Source organism: Camelina sativa, chromosome 4 (genome assembly GCF_030686135.1).
Source record: "Camelina sativa cultivar CO46 ecotype springtype chromosome 4, ASM3068613v1".
In the NCBI taxonomy this organism is placed as follows: Eukaryota; Viridiplantae; Streptophyta; class Magnoliopsida; order Brassicales; family Brassicaceae; genus Camelina; species Camelina sativa.
This window is the reverse complement of record NC_141883.1, coordinates 17,351,850-17,370,515: the sequence shown is the minus strand read 5'-3', so window position 1 is coordinate 17,370,515 and position 18,666 is coordinate 17,351,850. Positions and strand designations below refer to the sequence as shown.

General features: G+C 32.4%; 3 protein-coding genes and 2 pseudogenes across 5 annotated transcripts; 4 read left to right on the top strand and 1 right to left on the bottom strand.

Annotated features, from left to right (window-relative positions):
- The first annotated feature begins 2,026 nt into the window (after positions 1–2,026).
- LOC104780380 (tetraspanin-3) lies at positions 2,027–6,034 on the top strand. Of its 2 annotated transcripts, none has more exons than XM_087510257.1 (3): positions 2,027–2,283; positions 2,387–4,531; positions 5,511–6,034. In XM_087510257.1, exons 2-3 carry the CDS (start codon positions 4,019–4,021, stop codon positions 5,853–5,855), a joined length of 858 nt encoding a protein of 285 aa, XP_087366383.1. In that variant the 5' UTR covers positions 2,027–2,283; positions 2,387–4,018; the 3' UTR covers positions 5,856–6,034. The 2 variants fall into 2 exon arrangements, with proteins under 2 accessions (XP_087366383.1, XP_010503176.1); XM_010504874.2 differs by lacking the exon at positions 2,027–2,283 and having other exon boundaries at positions 3,643–3,762; positions 3,859–4,531.
- LOC104780381 (tRNA-splicing endonuclease subunit Sen2-1) lies at positions 5,956–7,470 on the bottom strand. Of its 2 annotated transcripts, none has more exons than XM_010504876.2 (2): positions 7,316–7,470; positions 5,956–6,826 (listed from the first exon to the last, which is right to left on the bottom strand). In XM_010504876.2, the coding sequence occupies exon 2, from the start codon at positions 6,800–6,802 to the stop codon at positions 6,089–6,091; it is 714 nt and encodes a 237-aa protein (XP_010503178.1). In that variant the 5' UTR covers positions 6,803–6,826; positions 7,316–7,470; the 3' UTR covers positions 5,956–6,088. The 2 variants fall into 2 exon arrangements, with proteins under 2 accessions (XP_010503178.1, XP_087366384.1); XM_087510258.1 differs by having other exon boundaries at positions 7,281–7,431.
- Positions 7,471–9,906: 2,436 nt separating this feature from the next.
- LOC147945886 (putative F-box protein At3g21120 pseudogene) lies at positions 9,907–10,377 on the top strand (annotated as a pseudogene).
- Positions 10,378–10,557: 180 nt separating this feature from the next.
- Positions 10,558–12,533, top strand: LOC104783805 (uncharacterized; annotated as a pseudogene).
- A 2,221-nt stretch (positions 12,534–14,754) lies between these two features.
- On the top strand, positions 14,755–17,760 carry LOC104783804 (histone deacetylase 7-like). Its single transcript, XM_087509399.1, has 4 exons — positions 14,755–14,766; positions 15,022–15,414; positions 15,506–15,622; positions 17,635–17,760. The coding sequence occupies exons 1-4, from the start codon at positions 14,755–14,757 to the stop codon at positions 17,758–17,760; spliced, it is 648 nt and encodes a 215-aa protein (XP_087365525.1).
- The last annotated feature ends 906 nt before the right edge of the window (positions 17,761–18,666 follow it).

Here is an 18,666-nt window from a genome sequence, read left to right as displayed (position 1 = left end):
AAATGATACATGATTAGAGCAATATTAATAAGTGAATAGAAATTAAAAAATATTAATAATATTAATAAGTAAGTGATAATACATCATTTGAATTGTTTATTTTAAAATGAACACAAATATAAAAGCAAAATAGGAAATACACTACATATATTAAGATGATATAGAATATAGGAATCTATGATATATGCAGTACTAATATCCCAAAAAAAAGTTTATAACGAAAACAATTTAGATGATAAAAAGATTAAATATTTCATCATATTTTAAAACAAAAATACCATATATCATATAAGTTTTTACATATTTATATGATACAGACCTGTTGAACTTCTTATAAACATAACTAGGATCTACCCCGTGGTACACCACGAGGCAATTGTTTTTTTTCTTCTTTTACTAAATTATTCTTGCACCTTTAATTTATGGAAATTGGCATAGTTATGTTGTAGTTTTGTAATAATTACATATTTTCCTTTGCTATATATACATTTTATATTTTTTGTATTTTTGATCAAACTAACTATATATATTTATGAATATATATAGGAGATTGTATAGATAAATGAAAATTGTGGATAAAGTTTACAATTGAGCAGAGCTATATATATAATTGTTATAGTGCTGAATTTGTTATCTATATTTATTTAAATGTGATTTTATTTACTATTTCTTTGGTTCATAGTCAATCATTTTTAAAAAACTCAAATTTTATTTATGATTGTAAGTAATATTATTTGTATTTAATATATGTTGAAGTACAATACATTTAGAGATATCCAATGTTATTAATTTCTTTATGTAAATGGTCTTAATATATTATTTGGAGTGCAAAAAGAAAAAAAAATATATTGCACAAATTAAATTAAAGAATCCCAGTACATAGCTTACATCTAATAAATTTTAATATGTTAAGATTTATTATATAGTAATGGTGAGATATACAAAAACTATAATGTTAACGTTTTACGATGCATAAACTATAGTATATTTTTACGATTTTGTTTGTTTTGATTTAGGAAATAATGTTAATGTATATCCTTATCTTGATTCTAGTTAGGATTTGATTTATTTAATTTCATCATCCACGCTATACATATACACGTATACAGCGTAATACATATAAGAATTTACCAAAATATGTTTGCAATTTTTCTATCGTAATTATATGTTGCCTAAAATATTACTGTATTTAATTAGTTCCTATATTATATGAATGTTGGAATTTCTATTTAATAGTGCTATATTTCTACTTAATTAGTGATAGATTTTAGGAATGAATCTCGCCCATATATTATAGCAAGATCCGATTTCCATAATCGATTTATAATTCTTTAAAAACCCGATCCGTTGCAAAAAATAATGACACAAAAATGTACTCCAAAAATGTTAAAATAGATACCACATGCTACATATATATTGGAATACAGTAAGATTATGTTAGATAAATACTAAAAGATATAGAATTTACAAAATTATATGAGATTTAAGATATAAAAGTTAGCGTGTGTATTACTATTTATTAGAAAATTGTAGTTAAAAACATATACTAATTTTATTATTTAATTGGGTAGTAGTTAATGCACTAATCTTTATATCAATTCATATTTCATTGTCATAGAAGTTACATCAACTATATAAGAGTTACATAAATGCAATAATTAAATATTTATATATCTTTAGTATTTATTATATTTTTATTTGTTATTAATCATTCGTTGCAATGCTACAAATATTATAGAAGTGACAAAAATGTCAATATAAGTACAAATAAAGAATTGCAACTAATTAAATTTTAGTGTCTTAAAAAACATGAATGTCATTATAAATATGGGACAATATATTTGATAGAATAGGTAAGTTAATAAAATATATGAAACAATTCTTAAAAATAAATTTATTATGAATAAAGAACTGATTTTTTTGTTGTAAATATGAAATTCGAAGTTACTATAATTATAAATATAGGAAATTCAAGCCAATCATAGCTGCAATTACCATATATATAGAGTAAAATTCAAGCCTTGTTACGCATATGCATAGCTGCAATTACCATATATATACAGTAAAATATACACATGACTATCTCCAATCAACTCGCATAGTCACCCCTCTCTCCTCCTCGACCTAAAATTTTCTCTCTCGCTTAACAACACAAAGCGGCCGTCAAGTTTGTGACCGGCGCGTGGCGGCTCAGTTAGCGCCGGCGTCGGTCATTTCCGTCGATTTATTGCTTAGTTTTTCAATTCTGTCTTTTCCTAGGAAGTGTGGAAGCTTTCGACGTTGGTGAGTAAGTTATTTTCAATGTTCAGATCTGATGAGATTTGGTCGTGGGATTCAGATCTGCTGATTCTGGTGGTCGATGGTGTGCTATGGTTTGTTGTTTCAGCTCCTTAGCCTTGAAGTGGAGTCTCGGCTAGCTTCTGCTATGACCGGTGGTTCATTTCCTTGAGTCATTGCCTCCCGTGGAGGTTTTGGCGTTCCTTTTCGACGGCTCGTTTTTCTTCTTACCTCGATGAATCTGTGCAACATCAGAATAATTCCTTGTTAACTTCCGTATCTCCCTCGTCTCTACTGTCTTCCTGGTTGCAGTCTAGTTTATGACTTTTGTTTTGTTGTCAAGGTTGTAGTCATAGTTTAGCTCTTGATCTCGAGGAAGTTACGGCCAGGTCTTTGTCTAGCTTAGGATAGCTTTCGCTTACCTCCTCTATGTTCGCTGAATCTTTAAACTAAGTCTCTTACCACCGCTTTAGTTTAGAAAATAATTAAGTCTTCTTCCGTGGTCTGTTCCTTGTCTGTTCTTGTAAGGCTAACCTCTTGTAGCAATGTCTTTTGTGGGGATGCAAAGTCCTAGATGTAGATTCTCGGTAAAGATTAGGTGGGTAGGAATTAGATTCGTTTTCTTTGCTTACTTTGTTCGAGGTATCTTGTTAGAGTTTTTCTCTTGGCTTTGTTGTTTTAATTTGTGTTTCCTGTGTATGGGGCTTAAGTTTCGAGGGATATTTCTGTTTTTCGCCGGCTTTAGGATATCAAAACCGTATTCCAGCCCTGTATTCTATCCTTCTATTATATGATGAAAATGTTTAACTGAAAAAAAAAATCTCCAATCAAATTATTATTATTTTTTTCAACTCACTTATTTTACCACAACAGATTAGCCTAATACAACAACCTTTACAATAGACAAGCCTAATAACTTTTGTTTTTACTTCTTTCTTTGAAACTCTCTACCTGTTTTATGATCATAATTAGAAGACCATTTAAGAAAGCGGTCTTTAATATTTTATTGGTTCAGCTCAAGATATGTATGTAGAAAATACTAGCACACCAACAACAACTCAAGTGATGAATATGACTTCATCACCATGAGTAAAATGTTCAACATCACGTATATGTGGATTAATACAGTAATTACAAATATAATATCTTCAAAATTAAAATATCATCACTGAACTACCGACATGGTAACTAATAGAAATATGTGGATCCCAAACGTTCAAAATCTAATCCGTCTTAGCCTAGTTAACTTTCAAAGCCTAATTATTACGTAAAAACGTATCACTTTAACTTCATATATATGTAGCTTAGCTTAGTTATCAATATCATAAAGATACTATAAAGATCGTTTGTTTTTGTCATGGTGGTGGCCTTGAAACTGTTTTCTTTGTAAAACCAAAAAAAAAAAAAAAAATCGCACACAAATTATATATATCAAATATCTGCGTCACGACAAATAAAGAAACAAAATTTTCTCATTTTTTTTAGGTAAACAACAATATTATAATGTACTAATCAAATGACAATAACACACTACCCAATAGCAAAAATAAACTGTACTGACACGTGTCAAACCATGTGCAGATATGTAAACCCATTATGTCTTCATCATCTTCAACACCATCCTCTTCTTTAACGCCTCTCTGCATTTTACAGTCTTTTTGCACAAGAAAAAAAGCTCAAGAAAGCTCAAGAAAGCTCAAGAAAGCTCAAGAAAACCTAAACCTAAGAATCATCAAAAGCTATGAGAACAAGCAACCATCTCATAGGTCTAGTCAACTTCCTCACCTTCCTCCTCTCGATCCCAATCCTCGGCGGTGGAATATGGCTGAGCAGCCGAGCTAACTCCACCGACTGTTTAAGATTCCTCCAGTGGCCACTCATAGTCATCGGAATCTCAATCATGGTCGTTTCTTTAGCCGGGTTCGCTGGAGCTTGTTACCGTAATAAGTTCCTCATGTGGCTATACCTAGTCGTCATGCTCCTCATCATAGCCGCCCTCATAGGTTTCATCATCTTTGCTTACGCGGTTACCGATAAAGGATCTGGTCGAACCGTGCTTAACCGGGGCTATCTTGACTACTATATTCAAGATTACTCTGGTTGGTTGAAAGATCGAGTCTCGGATGATGGTTACTGGGGCAAAATCAGTTCTTGTCTTAGAGATTCTGGTGCTTGCAGGAAGATCGGAAGGAACTTTAACGGTGTACCTGAAACAGCTGATATGTTCTTCCTTAGAAGACTTAGTCCTGTTGAGGTAACTTTTTATAATACATATATATGTTACTTGGTTATTTTAGAATCAAATCTAGTGATGTTCTTTGTTTAATCTTGGATTCTGGGATATTCAGATACAGAAATTTTAAGAAAGGTCTCTGGCTATTAGTTTTTTTTTTTTTTGGACACAAGCTTTGAGGTGTTAATTTCTTGAAATTAAAATTTTTGGTCCTCCATGTGTTCAAGACCCATATGAGGAGAGACTCAATTATTGAAAAAGATAATTATTATCTTTTATTTTTTTCAAACTGAAGAAACTTTGTGTTAACTTTTTTTATAATAAACTTAGTTGACTATCTATGAGTGATTGAGTCTAGATCTGATTTAGCTTTGTCTCCAGCTTACTCCAGCAAAAAAATAATAATAACAAACTGAGACAATTTTTATTTTATAAATTTATTCGACCTGATTGATTGTTGTTGTAGAAGCCATATATGAAACAAATTTGAACATGTAAAAAAGGTATGATTCCTTGAATAATGATTTGTTTGTCTAGGCTTCGATTCTTATTTGCCAGAGAGATATATCTCTGCAATTTATTTCTGGCCATTGCAGTTTTTTGTTTTTGTTTTTATATGTTAAAATTTATTATAAGCTTTTGGAGCGACTCAAAAAAGTATTCAACTTTTTGGGGAATAATTATTGCTTTGTTGTATTTTTGAATATTTTTGTTTATTAAAGTAGACATATTTGTGCTCATATTCCCAGCTTTACACGTGAGTAACTAAAACCATGATGAAGATGCATGGAACGTATGAAAGTGTAGTTGTTCAAGTCCTTATTTTGTCATATAAATTATATGAGCCTATCGAGCTATACTTTGATACATGATCATAATGCTTTATGGTAGTAGGTTATGCATACGACTTGAGCTTTGTTTTGTAATGAATTATAGAAAAATAATTATTAGTATATTGCAGTTTATGTCTTTATGATATGTAATTGTTGTTATGTTGCAGTCCGGCTGTTGCAAGCCACCAACAGATTGTGGTTTTTCATATGTGAATGAGACGGGGTGGGACACGAGAGGAGGGATGATAGGACCTAACCCGGACTGTATGCTGTGGAGCAACGACCAGAGCATGCTCTGTTATCAGTGTAGCTCTTGTAAAGCTGGTGTTCTTGGGAGTTTGAAGAAGAGCTGGAGAAAAGTATCAGTGATCAACATCGTGGTGCTAATCATGCTCGTTATCTTCTACGTGATAGCTTATGCGGCTTATAGGAATGTCAAGAGGATGGATAACGATGAGCCTGCCGGTGAAGCAAGGATGACAAAATCACATCCTAGTCATTTCCATCTTTGATCAAAGTTTGGTATGTAGTTCATTAGAACAAATATATTATGGAAGCTTTGATTTATGTTGTCACTGGCTCTTGCGGTAAAGTTTTTAGTACCTTTTTGAGTTTGTTTTTGGTATGTAACACATTTTTTTTGTGTTTGTATATTATTTATGTTGGAATCAGAACTTCTAGTCTGTTTTTATATCTTCCTCTAAAAATGAGTATTACAACACAACTGTTTAACTCATAAGCATAATCATGTTCTGGTTTCATCTTCACGGCAAAGTTCAGGACTCCATCTACGAATTGTTAGCTCTTCCACTGTGTAGTCTTCTAAACAAAAAGGCAGGTTCATGTTCTCTGTATTGACTTGTCCATTAACGTAAAGAAACAACAATGTTTTCGCGACGCTTCCAGTTAGGCGAACACTGCAATGAACATCGGACCACGCCTTTAACCCGTCATTCTCTCCAATGGACTGAACAAGAACAGCGTATTCAGAGTGGACAAGAGATGGATGATGTCTATAGACCACGAAATCAACTCCATATTGTAACCCTGATCTCACAATCCAGTTCTTTAATCTAAGATGCGAATAAGCCTTGTACAAGATCGCAAAATTCGGCTTAAAGGATCTCATTGATCGCCATAGATCTACCTCGTCTTCTAGGGAACGACCGTGAGGAGAGATCTTGATGCAGTTGAGTTTGTAGAACAAAAAGAAAGCTTCTTCAAAAGATAACTGAATCCATCTCTTATCTTTCTCGCTACTAACAACAAGTTTACCGAAACAACAACGGTCCAAAAGCTCAGCTTGCTCAACCTCAACCAATAGAAGTACATTACAACTTGAGAGGAAGCCTGAAGCCTCTGTTTGGGCCAAAGAAGATTGAAGCTCTGAGACTGTTTCTGAAACAGGTTCTGCAAGTGCTTTTGCCTCAGCACCTTTCCATTTCCACCTTGGCGCCATGGAGAAGGGTCTCTCTATCTCTCTCTACACACAGAATAAAAAATCAACCTTTCATAAATCTTCCGAACAAAAACAAGCATGTGTATGTTACTTCTGCTAAATCTAATGAGCAGCGCCACGAGTTAGATGAATCTGGTGAATGAACTCAAAACAGTTATTACGATTGAACTCATCATTCAAAAAAAAAAAGATTGTTCACGCTAAACACAAACACTACTGAATTATACTAAGATAAACAACTCTCTAAGGCATTTCGTCGAACACCTTACGTTCACTAAAACATTTCACTCCAACTACATTAAAAACTCAATTTATTTCCGTAATCTATATTCTAACTTCATGAAGAAGAAATCTATAGAGGAGGTCACTTATTCTGAGTTGATTGATAGAATATGCAACAAGATTAAAGCTCCCAGGACATGGAATCTAAAACTTAGATACATTCCACTGGAGGATATAAATGCTAAGAGACTGAGACCATCGTATGTATGTCTTGGATGATAAAGATGTTACTAATTTTTTATTGGGATCAATGGATGAATATAGACGTAGGATTGTTTTGAACGTTGAGGATGCTGAGCAAAATGGTAGATCGGATCAGATGGATGAGTTTGATAGAGAAGGTTGTGAGAGTCCAATGGAATCTGTTGGCTCAAATTAAATGGCAGACGGTCTGACGGCTAAGTGTATTGACTTTTTTTACTATTGTAACTTGTTATTTTAATTTTACGCTACAATCTCTATAAATTAATACTCTTTAAATTAATATTCGCTATAAATTAATAAAATTTGTTGTAAAAAAAAATATAAATTAATAAAATTTTCTGATCCTGAGTTGGGCTAAAGTAAAAAATGACACAATTCGATAAAATAATAAGATAATAATTTTTTTATAAATCCTATATCAAAATATGATCCCAACAATATCATAAATTAATAATGATATAAACTAAATAATATATATATATATATATATATATAAATTTAGTGAAATTATGGCTCTATTATTGTTTGTGTATTCTTGAATTTGCATTCTAGTTAGAACTCATCTCTAATTTTTTTCATTGTATTAAAAACTTTTGGTGTTGTCTTCTCAAATCGCATACAACAATTGTCGAGAGTACTAGATGCGATAATTGTTTTTTTACATGTAACTAGTTCTAAAGGCACCTCAATATCTTATTCAACTTCATCATTACGGATAGTACTAGCAATTTCTTCTAAACTCTAAACTTCTAACATTTATCATTTTCATCTGAATAATTAAGTAAACTATTAGAGGGGGTATTCAACTTGATGTTTTAAAGATTTGGTAGGATTTTAATATTTTAGAATTTTGAAAGATTTAGTAAGTTTTTAGGAGATTTGATTGTGTTTTAGAGTTTTTCTATTTTAAGAAAAAAAAATGAAATGTGATTCTATTGGATTTGACTATTAAACTTTGGGTGATTTTATAATATTTTACAACACAATACCAAAAGAAAATCAGATCAATAGTTGGAGCTATGTCCTCAGTTCGTGTAAAACTTAAACCCAGAAACTGATCAATAGTTGGATTAACGGTGATGTTTTTTTTTTGTGTCCAAACAATAATCTGATCGAACTCTCCATGAGCTCAAACCCAGAAACTGATCAAAACCAATAGAATTTATTATCCCTTTACTCTGCCTCTGGTGATGCTGCGGCAAACCCAAAAAACTTGACGGCTCAGGCTGAGACTGGTGGAGAAGGTGGTTGATGATTGGCGGGGGTTTTTGGCTTCAAGATCTTCAGTCTTTTTTTTTCTCTGAAATCTTTCAAAATTCCACCTCTATAGGTATGATTTTGATTGTCATACTTTTCAACTAAAAAACAAAAAAAAGTCATTGGTTCCATGATTTTAATGGATTTGGAAATCCAAGCAAAAATCATGTGTTATTCAATCATTGATTTTAAAATACTTATCAAAATTATGTGTTATTGGTTCTATAATTTACAAATACTTGTTAAAATTTCATGTTATTTATTTAATGATTTGTTTTTGGATTTCAAAATCCACATTATGTTTTAAATGGATTTGAAAGTGTAAAATAGAAGGATTTAAATCTAAGGATAAAACATGTTATTTCAAAATCCATGTGTTTTGATTTTTAGAATTTACAATTCCATATGAATTTAGAAATCACATCTCCAATAACAGCCTCTAAAGTAGCAAGTTTTAAAGGATTCTATATTATTTTAAAGGATTTTACATAAATCTTAAGTTGAATAACATAGGATTTCAGAAGATTTTTAAAAATCTTCAATTGAATAACAAAAGATTTTAAGAATACTCTAAAATCCTTTAGAATGTCAAATTCAATACCCCCTCTTAGCATCAATTCTATTACGATAGCCAAAATTATAAATAAAGAAAATTTGATAAAAATGTGAATCATAACAAAAGTATCTTATTTTGTAATAGAAATTTTTCAAAATTATGAAAATGAAAAAATATAATTTATCGATAAATTAAAACTTCTATAAATTAATAAAATTTCATGGTCCCGACTTTGGGTTTTTTCGTTTCGCTGCCGCAGGTACCAGCGGTTAAGGCAGACGCAAATATAGTTGTTCGTTTGTTTGCCGCAGGTACTTGCGTTATGACGCTGCGGCAACTGCGTCTAACATTTTTAAACGTTGTTTCGATTCAGCGGTTAAAAACGTAAATGCAGTCGCTGTCGCTGCTGCAACCGCAACCGCCTGCATCAACCAAACGAACAAACCCTTTATTAATTTATAGAGGTTTTACTGTAATTTTCTTTCCTTATGACTAAAGGCTTTAAATCTTTTGTGTTTGGCTTGTTTGGTAATGTCAATGTCTGTTCTGTTCTGGTGACTAGAAATCAGCTTGCACTAGAAGTCTTGAAACACTAGTTCATGAACCTAACTTTAGCACAACTCATTATGAGTTCGAAATCGACTCTTTCGGCCCACACTTGGCCCATCTAGAATTTTACCCACAATCGTTTTGATTCTCTTCTTGATTTAGGTCAGACGAAATCTGAACTTTTAACTTCAAAATTTTAGGTTATAGTTTCATCCCAAGTTATCTGAAAGAAAGCGCAGTCGACTCTAAAGATTAGATGATGAAGAGGTACGAGGGGAAAAGCACGGTATATCTTCCGGATGATTTGCTATTCGAGATTCTTTCTAGAGTTCCGGCTATATCTCTAGCACGGTTACGATCAACATCGAAAAGATGGAACGGTCTGGTCAAATATTCGATACTTGCTAAGAAGCACTCTGCTAATGCTCCAAAGCCCTCCTCTATGGTTCTCATGTTAGCTGATTCTAGGGTTAATTTAGTAAGTCTTGATCTTCATGGAAACGTTAAACCATCTGCACAGATAACATGTCAATTCAGCTTAAAAGATCATCTCTCGGAACAAGTCGATGTACATAACGCCTTTCACTGTGATGGTTTATTGGTATGCGTTACCGAAGACCGTAGACTAGTTGTTTGGAATCCGTGTTCAGGTGTTTTCTTTTTCTTTATGGTTCAGGTTTTCTTTATTCCAATTCCTCGTTGCTTTTGGTTTTGGATCTCTATTTAAAGAGAACTTTCTTCTCAAACCTTTCCTTCAACTCACTACCACTTTTGCTTGCCGATTGATTCAGTCTTTGCGACGACCACAACCTCATTAGTGTTCTTGCATGCTATATATCGTTAGATATATAGGTTAGGGCTTTCAAAGTTAAACGAGAAAGGTTCTTACTTTTGTATCTATTCGTCTATGGGTAGGCATGATAGTTCCTCTGATGAAGAGGAGAGAGATAGAAAGAGAGATAGGAAAAGAAGACAGAGACAGAGACAAGCGCCGTGAAAGGGAAGCAAAGAGTGAAGTTGCAAAGCCCAACGTGCCAGAACTCAATCCATCGGCTGATAGCAATGCTAGGGCTATGGGAAAAACAGGAGGAGTTTATGTTCCACCGTTCAAGCAAGAAAGTAAGATGAAGGAGGTTGAAGATAAGAGCAGCGTAGAGTACCAACGACTTACATGGGACGCTCTTCGTAAAAGTATTAATGGGATTGTGAATAAGGTTAATGTAAGAAACATCGAGAACGTAATCCCTGAATTGTTTTCTGAAAATCTCATCAGAGGAATAGGACTCTTCTGCCGTTCTTGTATCAAGTCTCAAATGGCTTCTCCTGAATTCACTGACGTCTTTGCAGCTTTAGTCGCTGTTGTTAACTCCAAGTTCCCTCAAGTTGGTCTACTTCTATTGAAAAGGGTTGTTTTGCAGCTAATGAGAGCGTATGCTTGTAACGACAAGCGTCAGATTCTTGCTGCTGTTAAGTTTATAGCACATCTAGTAAACCAGCAAGTTGCTAAGGAGATCATCGCACTTAAATTAGTCACTCTACTTCTTGGTAACCTGACTGATGACAATGTCGAACTGGCTGTTGTGTTTGTGAAAGAGTGTGGCGCAAGGCTTCAGGACGTTACACGGAAAGGACTGAATGAGATTTTTAAGCGGTTTCTTAGTATATTACATGAAGGAGAGATTGATAAGAGAGTTCAGTACCTGATTGAAGGGCTCTACTTTGCCAAATTTCCAAAAACTCCCGCTATTCGTCCTGAGTTAGATCTCGTAGAAGAACAATACTCGCATTATGTGTCTCTATATCAAGAAACAGATCCTGAAACCTCTCTTGATGTTTTCAAACCTGATCCTGACTTCCTCAAGAACCAAAAGAAGTACGAGGAACACAAGAAGGAGTTACTTGGTGAGGAAGAAGATGGCTCTGATGCTAGTTCAGAGGACGAAGATGATAAATTTGATGAAGAAGAAATGCAAATAAGAGAAAAGAAGGAGACTAATCTTGTCAATCTTAGGAGGATGATATACCAGACCATTATGTCCAGTGTTGATTTGGAGGAAGCAGGTCACAAGTTACTTAGAATTAAACTTGAACCAGGTCAAGAGATGGAACTATGCATAATGCTTCTTAAATGCTGCTCTCAGGAGAGAATTTATCTTCGTTACTACGGTTCCTTGGGTCAGCGTTTCTGTATGATCAGCAAAGTTTATCAAAAGGGTTTTGAGAAATGTTTTGTTCAGCAGTATTTGATGATCCACCGTCTCGAGACTAACAAGTTGCGTAACGTTGCTAAGTTTTTTGGCCATTTACTTGCGACACAAGCAATCCCATGGCATGTGTTTTCCTACATTAGGTTAACTAAGGAGGACACAACCTCTTCATCTCGTATCTTCCTTAAGTTCCTTTTTGAGGAATTGTCAGAACTCTTGGGGATTAGGTTGCTTAATGAGAGGCTTCAGGATTTAGCAATGCAGGACTCACTTGAATCTATCTTCCCCAAAGATAATCAAGAGAACGTGAGGTTTTCAATTAGTTTCTTTACCTCCATTGGTCTTAGTGGTATCACTGAGAATCTTAGAGAGTATCTGAAGACCATGCAACAATAGGTGGAAGTTGCGGAATCAGAATCTGAGTCTGACAGTTTTGGTTCCGAGTCTGATTCTGAGTCAGAGTCGGGCTCATCCTCCTCTGATTCTGGTTCTGAGTCTGACTCATGTTCTTCTGATTCATCATCTTCTAGTTTGGATGAAAGCGACAGAGAGGAGAGGAAGCGAAGAAGAAGAGGTTGAATGAGGCTGTTTTGTTTATCGTCACTAATACAGTTGTTGAAATTTTTACAATGATCACATCTTAACTTGGTTTTCTTTTGGTGTATTTGGATTTTATTTGGTTTTCTTCTTTGTCTGTTAACTAGTTAGCCTAATTTTAGCAAAACTCTCTGTTTTCTCTTTTCTTTTCCCATTTTTTTCCACTTTTTATATTAGTTTCTCGTAAATCACCATTTTCTTATAACAATTTATTAAAAGTATTAACTTCTTTTGACAAATACTACCTCCATATCATAAAGGATGATTTTCTAGGATTTTTTCTTGTATCACAAAGATTAATTTTCTGTATATTTTTTCTCAATTAATGCTAAGAAATTGTAAATTTCTAGAATCATTAAATGAAAATTTAAAAGTTTAATAGATTTCTATTGGTTAATAATTATAAAAATGTGTTGTTAGAAATAAATAATGCATTTATAGCTAAACATTAAATGTTTTTCTTAATCTATGTGAAAATACTAAAACATCATCTATTCTAATTCAGAGGGAGTATGTTTTAAATTATGTGTATTTTATTTTTATTGGTTAAAATAATTGTAAATTATAAGCAACTTTATAAAATTTAAGTTAACTTGGATAGTACCCGCCCGCGGGTTGTTTTTGTTTTGTTTTTATTTTTATTATTTATAGGATGATTTTTATAATAAAAATCATTATTAACATATATGTGGACAATGATCATTGGTAATATTTTTGTTTTTAGTTTTTTGTTATTATTTGTTGTTGGGTTTTTTAATTGTAATGAAATTGTAGACTAAAATCAATTTTTTTTCTTGTGTCACAATGCATTAGAGCACCATTATTATTTTTATGTTTTCTTCTAAGCTTATACCCGCGCTATGCCGTAGGATTATTTTAGAATTCTTTTATTTAATAAAAAATATAATTTGATTTTTTTTTAAAACATAATTTAATATAAGTTGTTTGATATCAAGTATCAAAATTATAGTGCAAATTCTTATCAGTTTTTCCTTATTATTTATATTTTTCATAATATTTTCTTATTATTCTAATCAAACAATCTTAAATAAAATAGATAAACAACATTGTTATTATTTTTAAAAAGCAGAGGAACAACTGACCGAGAATATAATCTAGATAAAACAACAAAATAAGGACATGTAATTTCAATAGTCGGTTCATCATTTTTGAGAATTTGATAGCGGTCCAAGTTGCTAACATAAATAATATGAGATAGCAGTTTAATTCAATACATGAGATCTGAGATTCCAATTCATAACTTTTATCATTTTTATTTTTTTCATCTACACAATCGTTTTTCTCAATCTTAAGAACATCTCTTTTGCTAGGTAGAGAGTCATTCTGAGTCTCTTTCTCTTTTGTCATCCTTGTGTTTTTTTTTTCACTATTCCTTGTTCGCTATAGAGCTCATTTAATTTGGCAGATTTCATTAGTTTTAGCAGTAGAATACATAATTTCAAGTATCTGAGTATATAGTAGATTTAGCCACATAACCAATAGTATGTAAATATTCAAATAATCACCACAACATTATCACATAAAGCAATTGGACAAAGTAGGTTTTTATGAACTAAATAAACTGAAAGTACTTTGCACATAAAAAGAATAATAAACTGAAAATGATTTTCTTGAAAAGTTTGAAACCATTGCCAAGAAGCTGCCTAGACATAAAATTAATAAGAGATAGAAAGACCAAGTCGAGTGTTATATCTTCCACTATGAATCTACAAAATCCAAATTCATTGATCCAAGTTTTTTGTTAGTGTAAAGTGTAAATTGTTATCAAGACACTCACCTTATATAGTCACCATTTTTTATAATATCTGAGTTTTATTTTTGTTATTTTCTTTTATAAAATTTGAATTTTATTTTGTTGTTTCTTTTATAAAATCTGATTTTTTTTTAAACCGTAAACTTATATTTTCCAGCCAAAACCGTAAACTTATATTTTTCCGCCAAAACCGTAAAATTACATTTTTCTGCCAAAATTGTAAAATTGTGTTTTTCCGCCAAAACCGTAAATTGTGTGTGTCCGTCAAAACCGTAAAATTGTGTGTTTCCAGCCAAAACCGTGAAATTGCTTTTTCTCCGCCAAAACCGTGAAATCATGAATTTGGCGGAAAATTGCAGAATTGCGTTTTCCTGCCAAAACCGTAAAATCATTTTTCCGCCAATACAATAATTTATATATTTTATAAAAACAAAATTTTATAAATGTATTTCATGAAAAAAAAATATAAATGTAAAATATAATAATTTAGAATTATTTAGTTGTAAATGTATTTTCTCATAAAAATATGTCAGTTTTGGTAAGTGGGCATATCCATTGTTCCTATGGTTAATCCCATATGGTATATAGAGAAAAATGGTCATATGCCCATATAGACCATTTAGTTTTTGGTCTGACCATGATCCGCCCATATATATTTGGACATGGGCGTGTGTCTATGGACAGTCCGCCCAATTGACACCTCTAGTTAAGATTTAGGCGTTGATTCATGAATCTTTGATGCATCGTTATTCAGAATCTTGATGTTTGCTTTTCTGAATTTTGTTGTTGACAGAGAGTTCTGTACATAGATATTGGCTATCGCCGTGGGGATGGAGTGGAAGAAGCATTTTACGATACTGATAGAGTTATGACTGTTTCTTTCCACACTGATTCAGACACTTTCACGTTTTTCCCAAGATACGGATACAGAGACAGGAGAGAGTTGTATTCTCTGAGTGCACCGTTAAAAGATTGCCTCAAGGATAAAAGTCTTTGTAATCTATTCAGACCTGTTCTTCAGTGTGGTGCTGATTCATTAGCTGATAATTGGCCTGGTAGGTTCAACTTGAAAATCAAGGGTCACGGTGATTGCCTCCAGTTCGTAAGATCTTTTAATGTTCCTCTCATGGTCTTGGGTGGTGGAGGTTCTGAACCTCGCCTTGTTTCCCGCTGCTGGTGCTACGAGGTCTGTTTCTCATCTCTTTGGTAACTTTTATTATGTATTTTTCATATCAGTTCTTTTGATGGGTTTGTTTTTCTTGGTCCTTTGTTTGCAGACAGCTGTTGCGGTTGGGGTTGGGGAACAACTTGAGAACGATCTCAAAGTCAACGAGTTTTTTTACAAGCCAAACTTCAAACAAGATTTCAACACACCAAGAGATATTGAGATTAAGGTAACCTCAATGTGGTGTCCATTCACAACTTTTTGCTTTTTAAAATTATTTGGCATTCCTCGTCCTTGTCTTATCTAATTATGGAGCTATAAGACTTAACTTGGTGCACAAAAAAAGAAGAAGACTTAACTTACTTGTGCCTTTGATTACGATTGCTACGGAAACTTTCACAACAAATGCACGTACTTAGTGTACAGTTTCAAGACACTCCATCAATAAAGCAAATAACTCGAACGAGTTCGAGTTCGGGTTTTTTATTATATTTTTTAGTGCACCTTGATATTCATATGAAGCTTATTGGGTCATTTTTATTGTTCTAGATGGATGATTATAAGTCCAAAGCCCAACAGAATGAAAAAATGTTTTAAGAAGAAAATGACATGGAATAAAATAATATATTTATTATAGGTTGACATTGAGTTGTATTATCTGAAATGTTTTTATTAGTTGAAGATTTTACTGAGGTGTCAAGCTGAGAAGACTCTAAAATACTGAATTGTCAGATCCTGGTGAAAAACATCCAAGTTTTATTATATTGATAACTATAAAGGTATTTCATTTTCTTTTAGTTAAATTGTTTTTAAAAGACTTATGTCTAATATCATTGGTTAAGTAATACTTGGAGCTTTATATATATACTTTTCTAATATAAAATAACTTTAGTTGTTAATAACTTTAATTGACAATGAATTTTCGAGATATTAGTAAAATTTAGATAACAATTTATATTTTCATTAATTAAAAATATCTCCGAATGATCTTTCTCTCTTTTCAACTTTGTTGGTTATATTATAAAATTAGGATTGAACCCGCGGTACACCGCGAGTCAAAAATTTATTTTTATTGTGTTTTAAATATATTTTAATACTTTTAATTATCAAAATGTTAGTCGAACTGGTATAAATAAAATATTTGTTTTTTCTTTGACATGTTTGTATATTTTGTAAATATGGGTATTATTTATAATTTAATTAATTCCAAACTATGGTCATAAATATATAATATATGAAATATTAAAAAAAATAGTTTTAGTGTTGGTTTAATAGTTCAAATCTGTCATATGTTATAGACCTGTCCCGCAACGGATTGGTTTAAAGATCTTTAACCTGCAGAAAATCATCCTATAGTTGTATTTACAAAATATTTTTTTAATCAAAATATTTAAACCTGCAGTCACATCCGCCTAACGCACTTTGGTTTAATTGATAGACCTAAATGTGGATACTAATTAACATGCGATACATCGTAGTATAACACTTTTGGTTTAAAACAGAAAGTATTATATAAATATTATACTATATTATTAAAAATAAAAGATGAACATATATTTTTAAAAATGATAACTAATTAAATATATTAATTATGTAAAATCCTAGTGCTATTTGCAAAAGGAACACAAATTACATAACCCGTCAAAAAAAAAACAGAAAGATCTTAGTAGAGAAACCTATTTATGTCCCTATGGCTTCCTACTCACACCGTTGAAAATTTAAAACCAGTTCTATCATCCGTGTCAGTATAATTTGTACCAATATATATAAACAATATGACTGCACAAACAAAATTTAACGATATGAATTAACATTTTTTTTTTGAGACAAATGAATGTAACAACATAACATGTAAAATAACATATTTTCTTAATTTTTAACAAACTAAATGATAAATATAAACGTAAGGTCGAGAGTTAGTTGGGTACAAAAGAAAATAAAAACATAAGGTGGAGAGTATTTCCTCTTCTTCTTCCACTTAGCGCGATGACCTGCTTCAACGTTTTTAAAGATTTTTAGTGCTTCTACCGTCATATTGGCTCAAGCCAAAAGTTGTGACCTTTTTTGTCGAGGGATGTGTCTGTTGCTTTTATATTGTATACCTGGGCGCTTGTATGAAACTCTACAACGTACTGGTTCTGATAATATAGTTCCCAGTGTCCCTGAGGTTGCAAAAAAATCTTATATGAGAATGGAAGTTGAACAACCGTTGATTTTATTTCTCACTTATTGGTCATTCAGCTGAATCGGTTAGAGCAAATGAAACGCCTAGGAAATAAATTTAGAGATAACATGAGTTACTTACGTTGCTATGCACATCTCAGAGTTACGAAACCACTTCTGAACTACCAAATTGGTATCCTCTGATCCAATCCATCTTCTGATCCCCCAATGAGATGTGTATCCATATTAGTGAGGCAGCAATCGTTTTAAAAGACTGCTACACACAAAACAAATAGTCATTAGTGTTGTAGATATAAGTTAAGAAGCTACAATGGATTATGATTAACACTCAAACAAAATCCTGCAAATACTTTCACACTCAAACATGAACAATCATACTAAAACAATCAAACTCAATATTCTGTCTATATTAAAATGCATCAAGCCGTCAACAGATATACACCCAATGATCCAAACTGAACAACAAAATGAAGAAGAAGAAGTAGTTAAACAGAATATCAAAGAAGAAACATTTCTGGTCAGCTATGATTACTTTAGAACACCCGTCATTTCTGTTTCATCATAGCCGACCGAATCAGTTGCTCGATCCACAATGTGTACTGAAGAAGATGGCTGGCCATGTAAATCCAGTTCCAACATCATCTGAAAGTCCGTCCAGATGTTCATGTCAATCACAAGGTTTCTGTTTCCAAACGAAGAGACAATAAGGGACCAAATAAACAAAGAGTTTAGTTAACAGTTTCAATTAAAAGAAACAAAAAAATTACCAAATGAGACCTGGTTTGGCATCACGAAAAGCCCAAATGCTTCCTGAATCTCTGCCAAGAACTTGAAATAAGCACAAAAGACGAACTACAAAAAAAAAAAAAAAAGTAGTGTATAACTATACTACCTTTATCCCTCTCAAAACATAATCTTTATAAAATGGATTCTACATGAATAATCAAATCGTATCAATTAGTTTGAACCAGAAAACTTACAAAAATCAGGTTAATTTGATTTTTACCTTCTAATCTACAAACTAGAGGTGTTAAGCGGGCTCTATACCCATGGGCCTACCTCAAATAGTACTTCAGCGGGGCGGGTATG

Coding starts and splice junctions, on each gene's coding strand:
- LOC104780380 (XM_087510257.1), top strand. CDS start 4,019: ATGAGAACAAGCAACCATCTCATAGGTCTAGTCAACTTCCTCACCTTC. Junction 4,532..5,510: donor GAAGACTTAGTCCTGTTGAG/GTAACTTTTTAT, acceptor GTTATGTTGCAG/TCCGGCTGTTGCAAGCCACC.
- LOC104783804 (XM_087509399.1), top strand. Junction 15,415..15,505: donor CCCGCTGCTGGTGCTACGAG/GTCTGTTTCTCA, acceptor CTTTGTTTGCAG/ACAGCTGTTGCGGTTGGGGT. Junction 15,623..17,634: donor CAAGAGATATTGAGATTAAG/GTAACCTCAATG, acceptor TTGGTCATTCAG/CTGAATCGGTTAGAGCAAAT.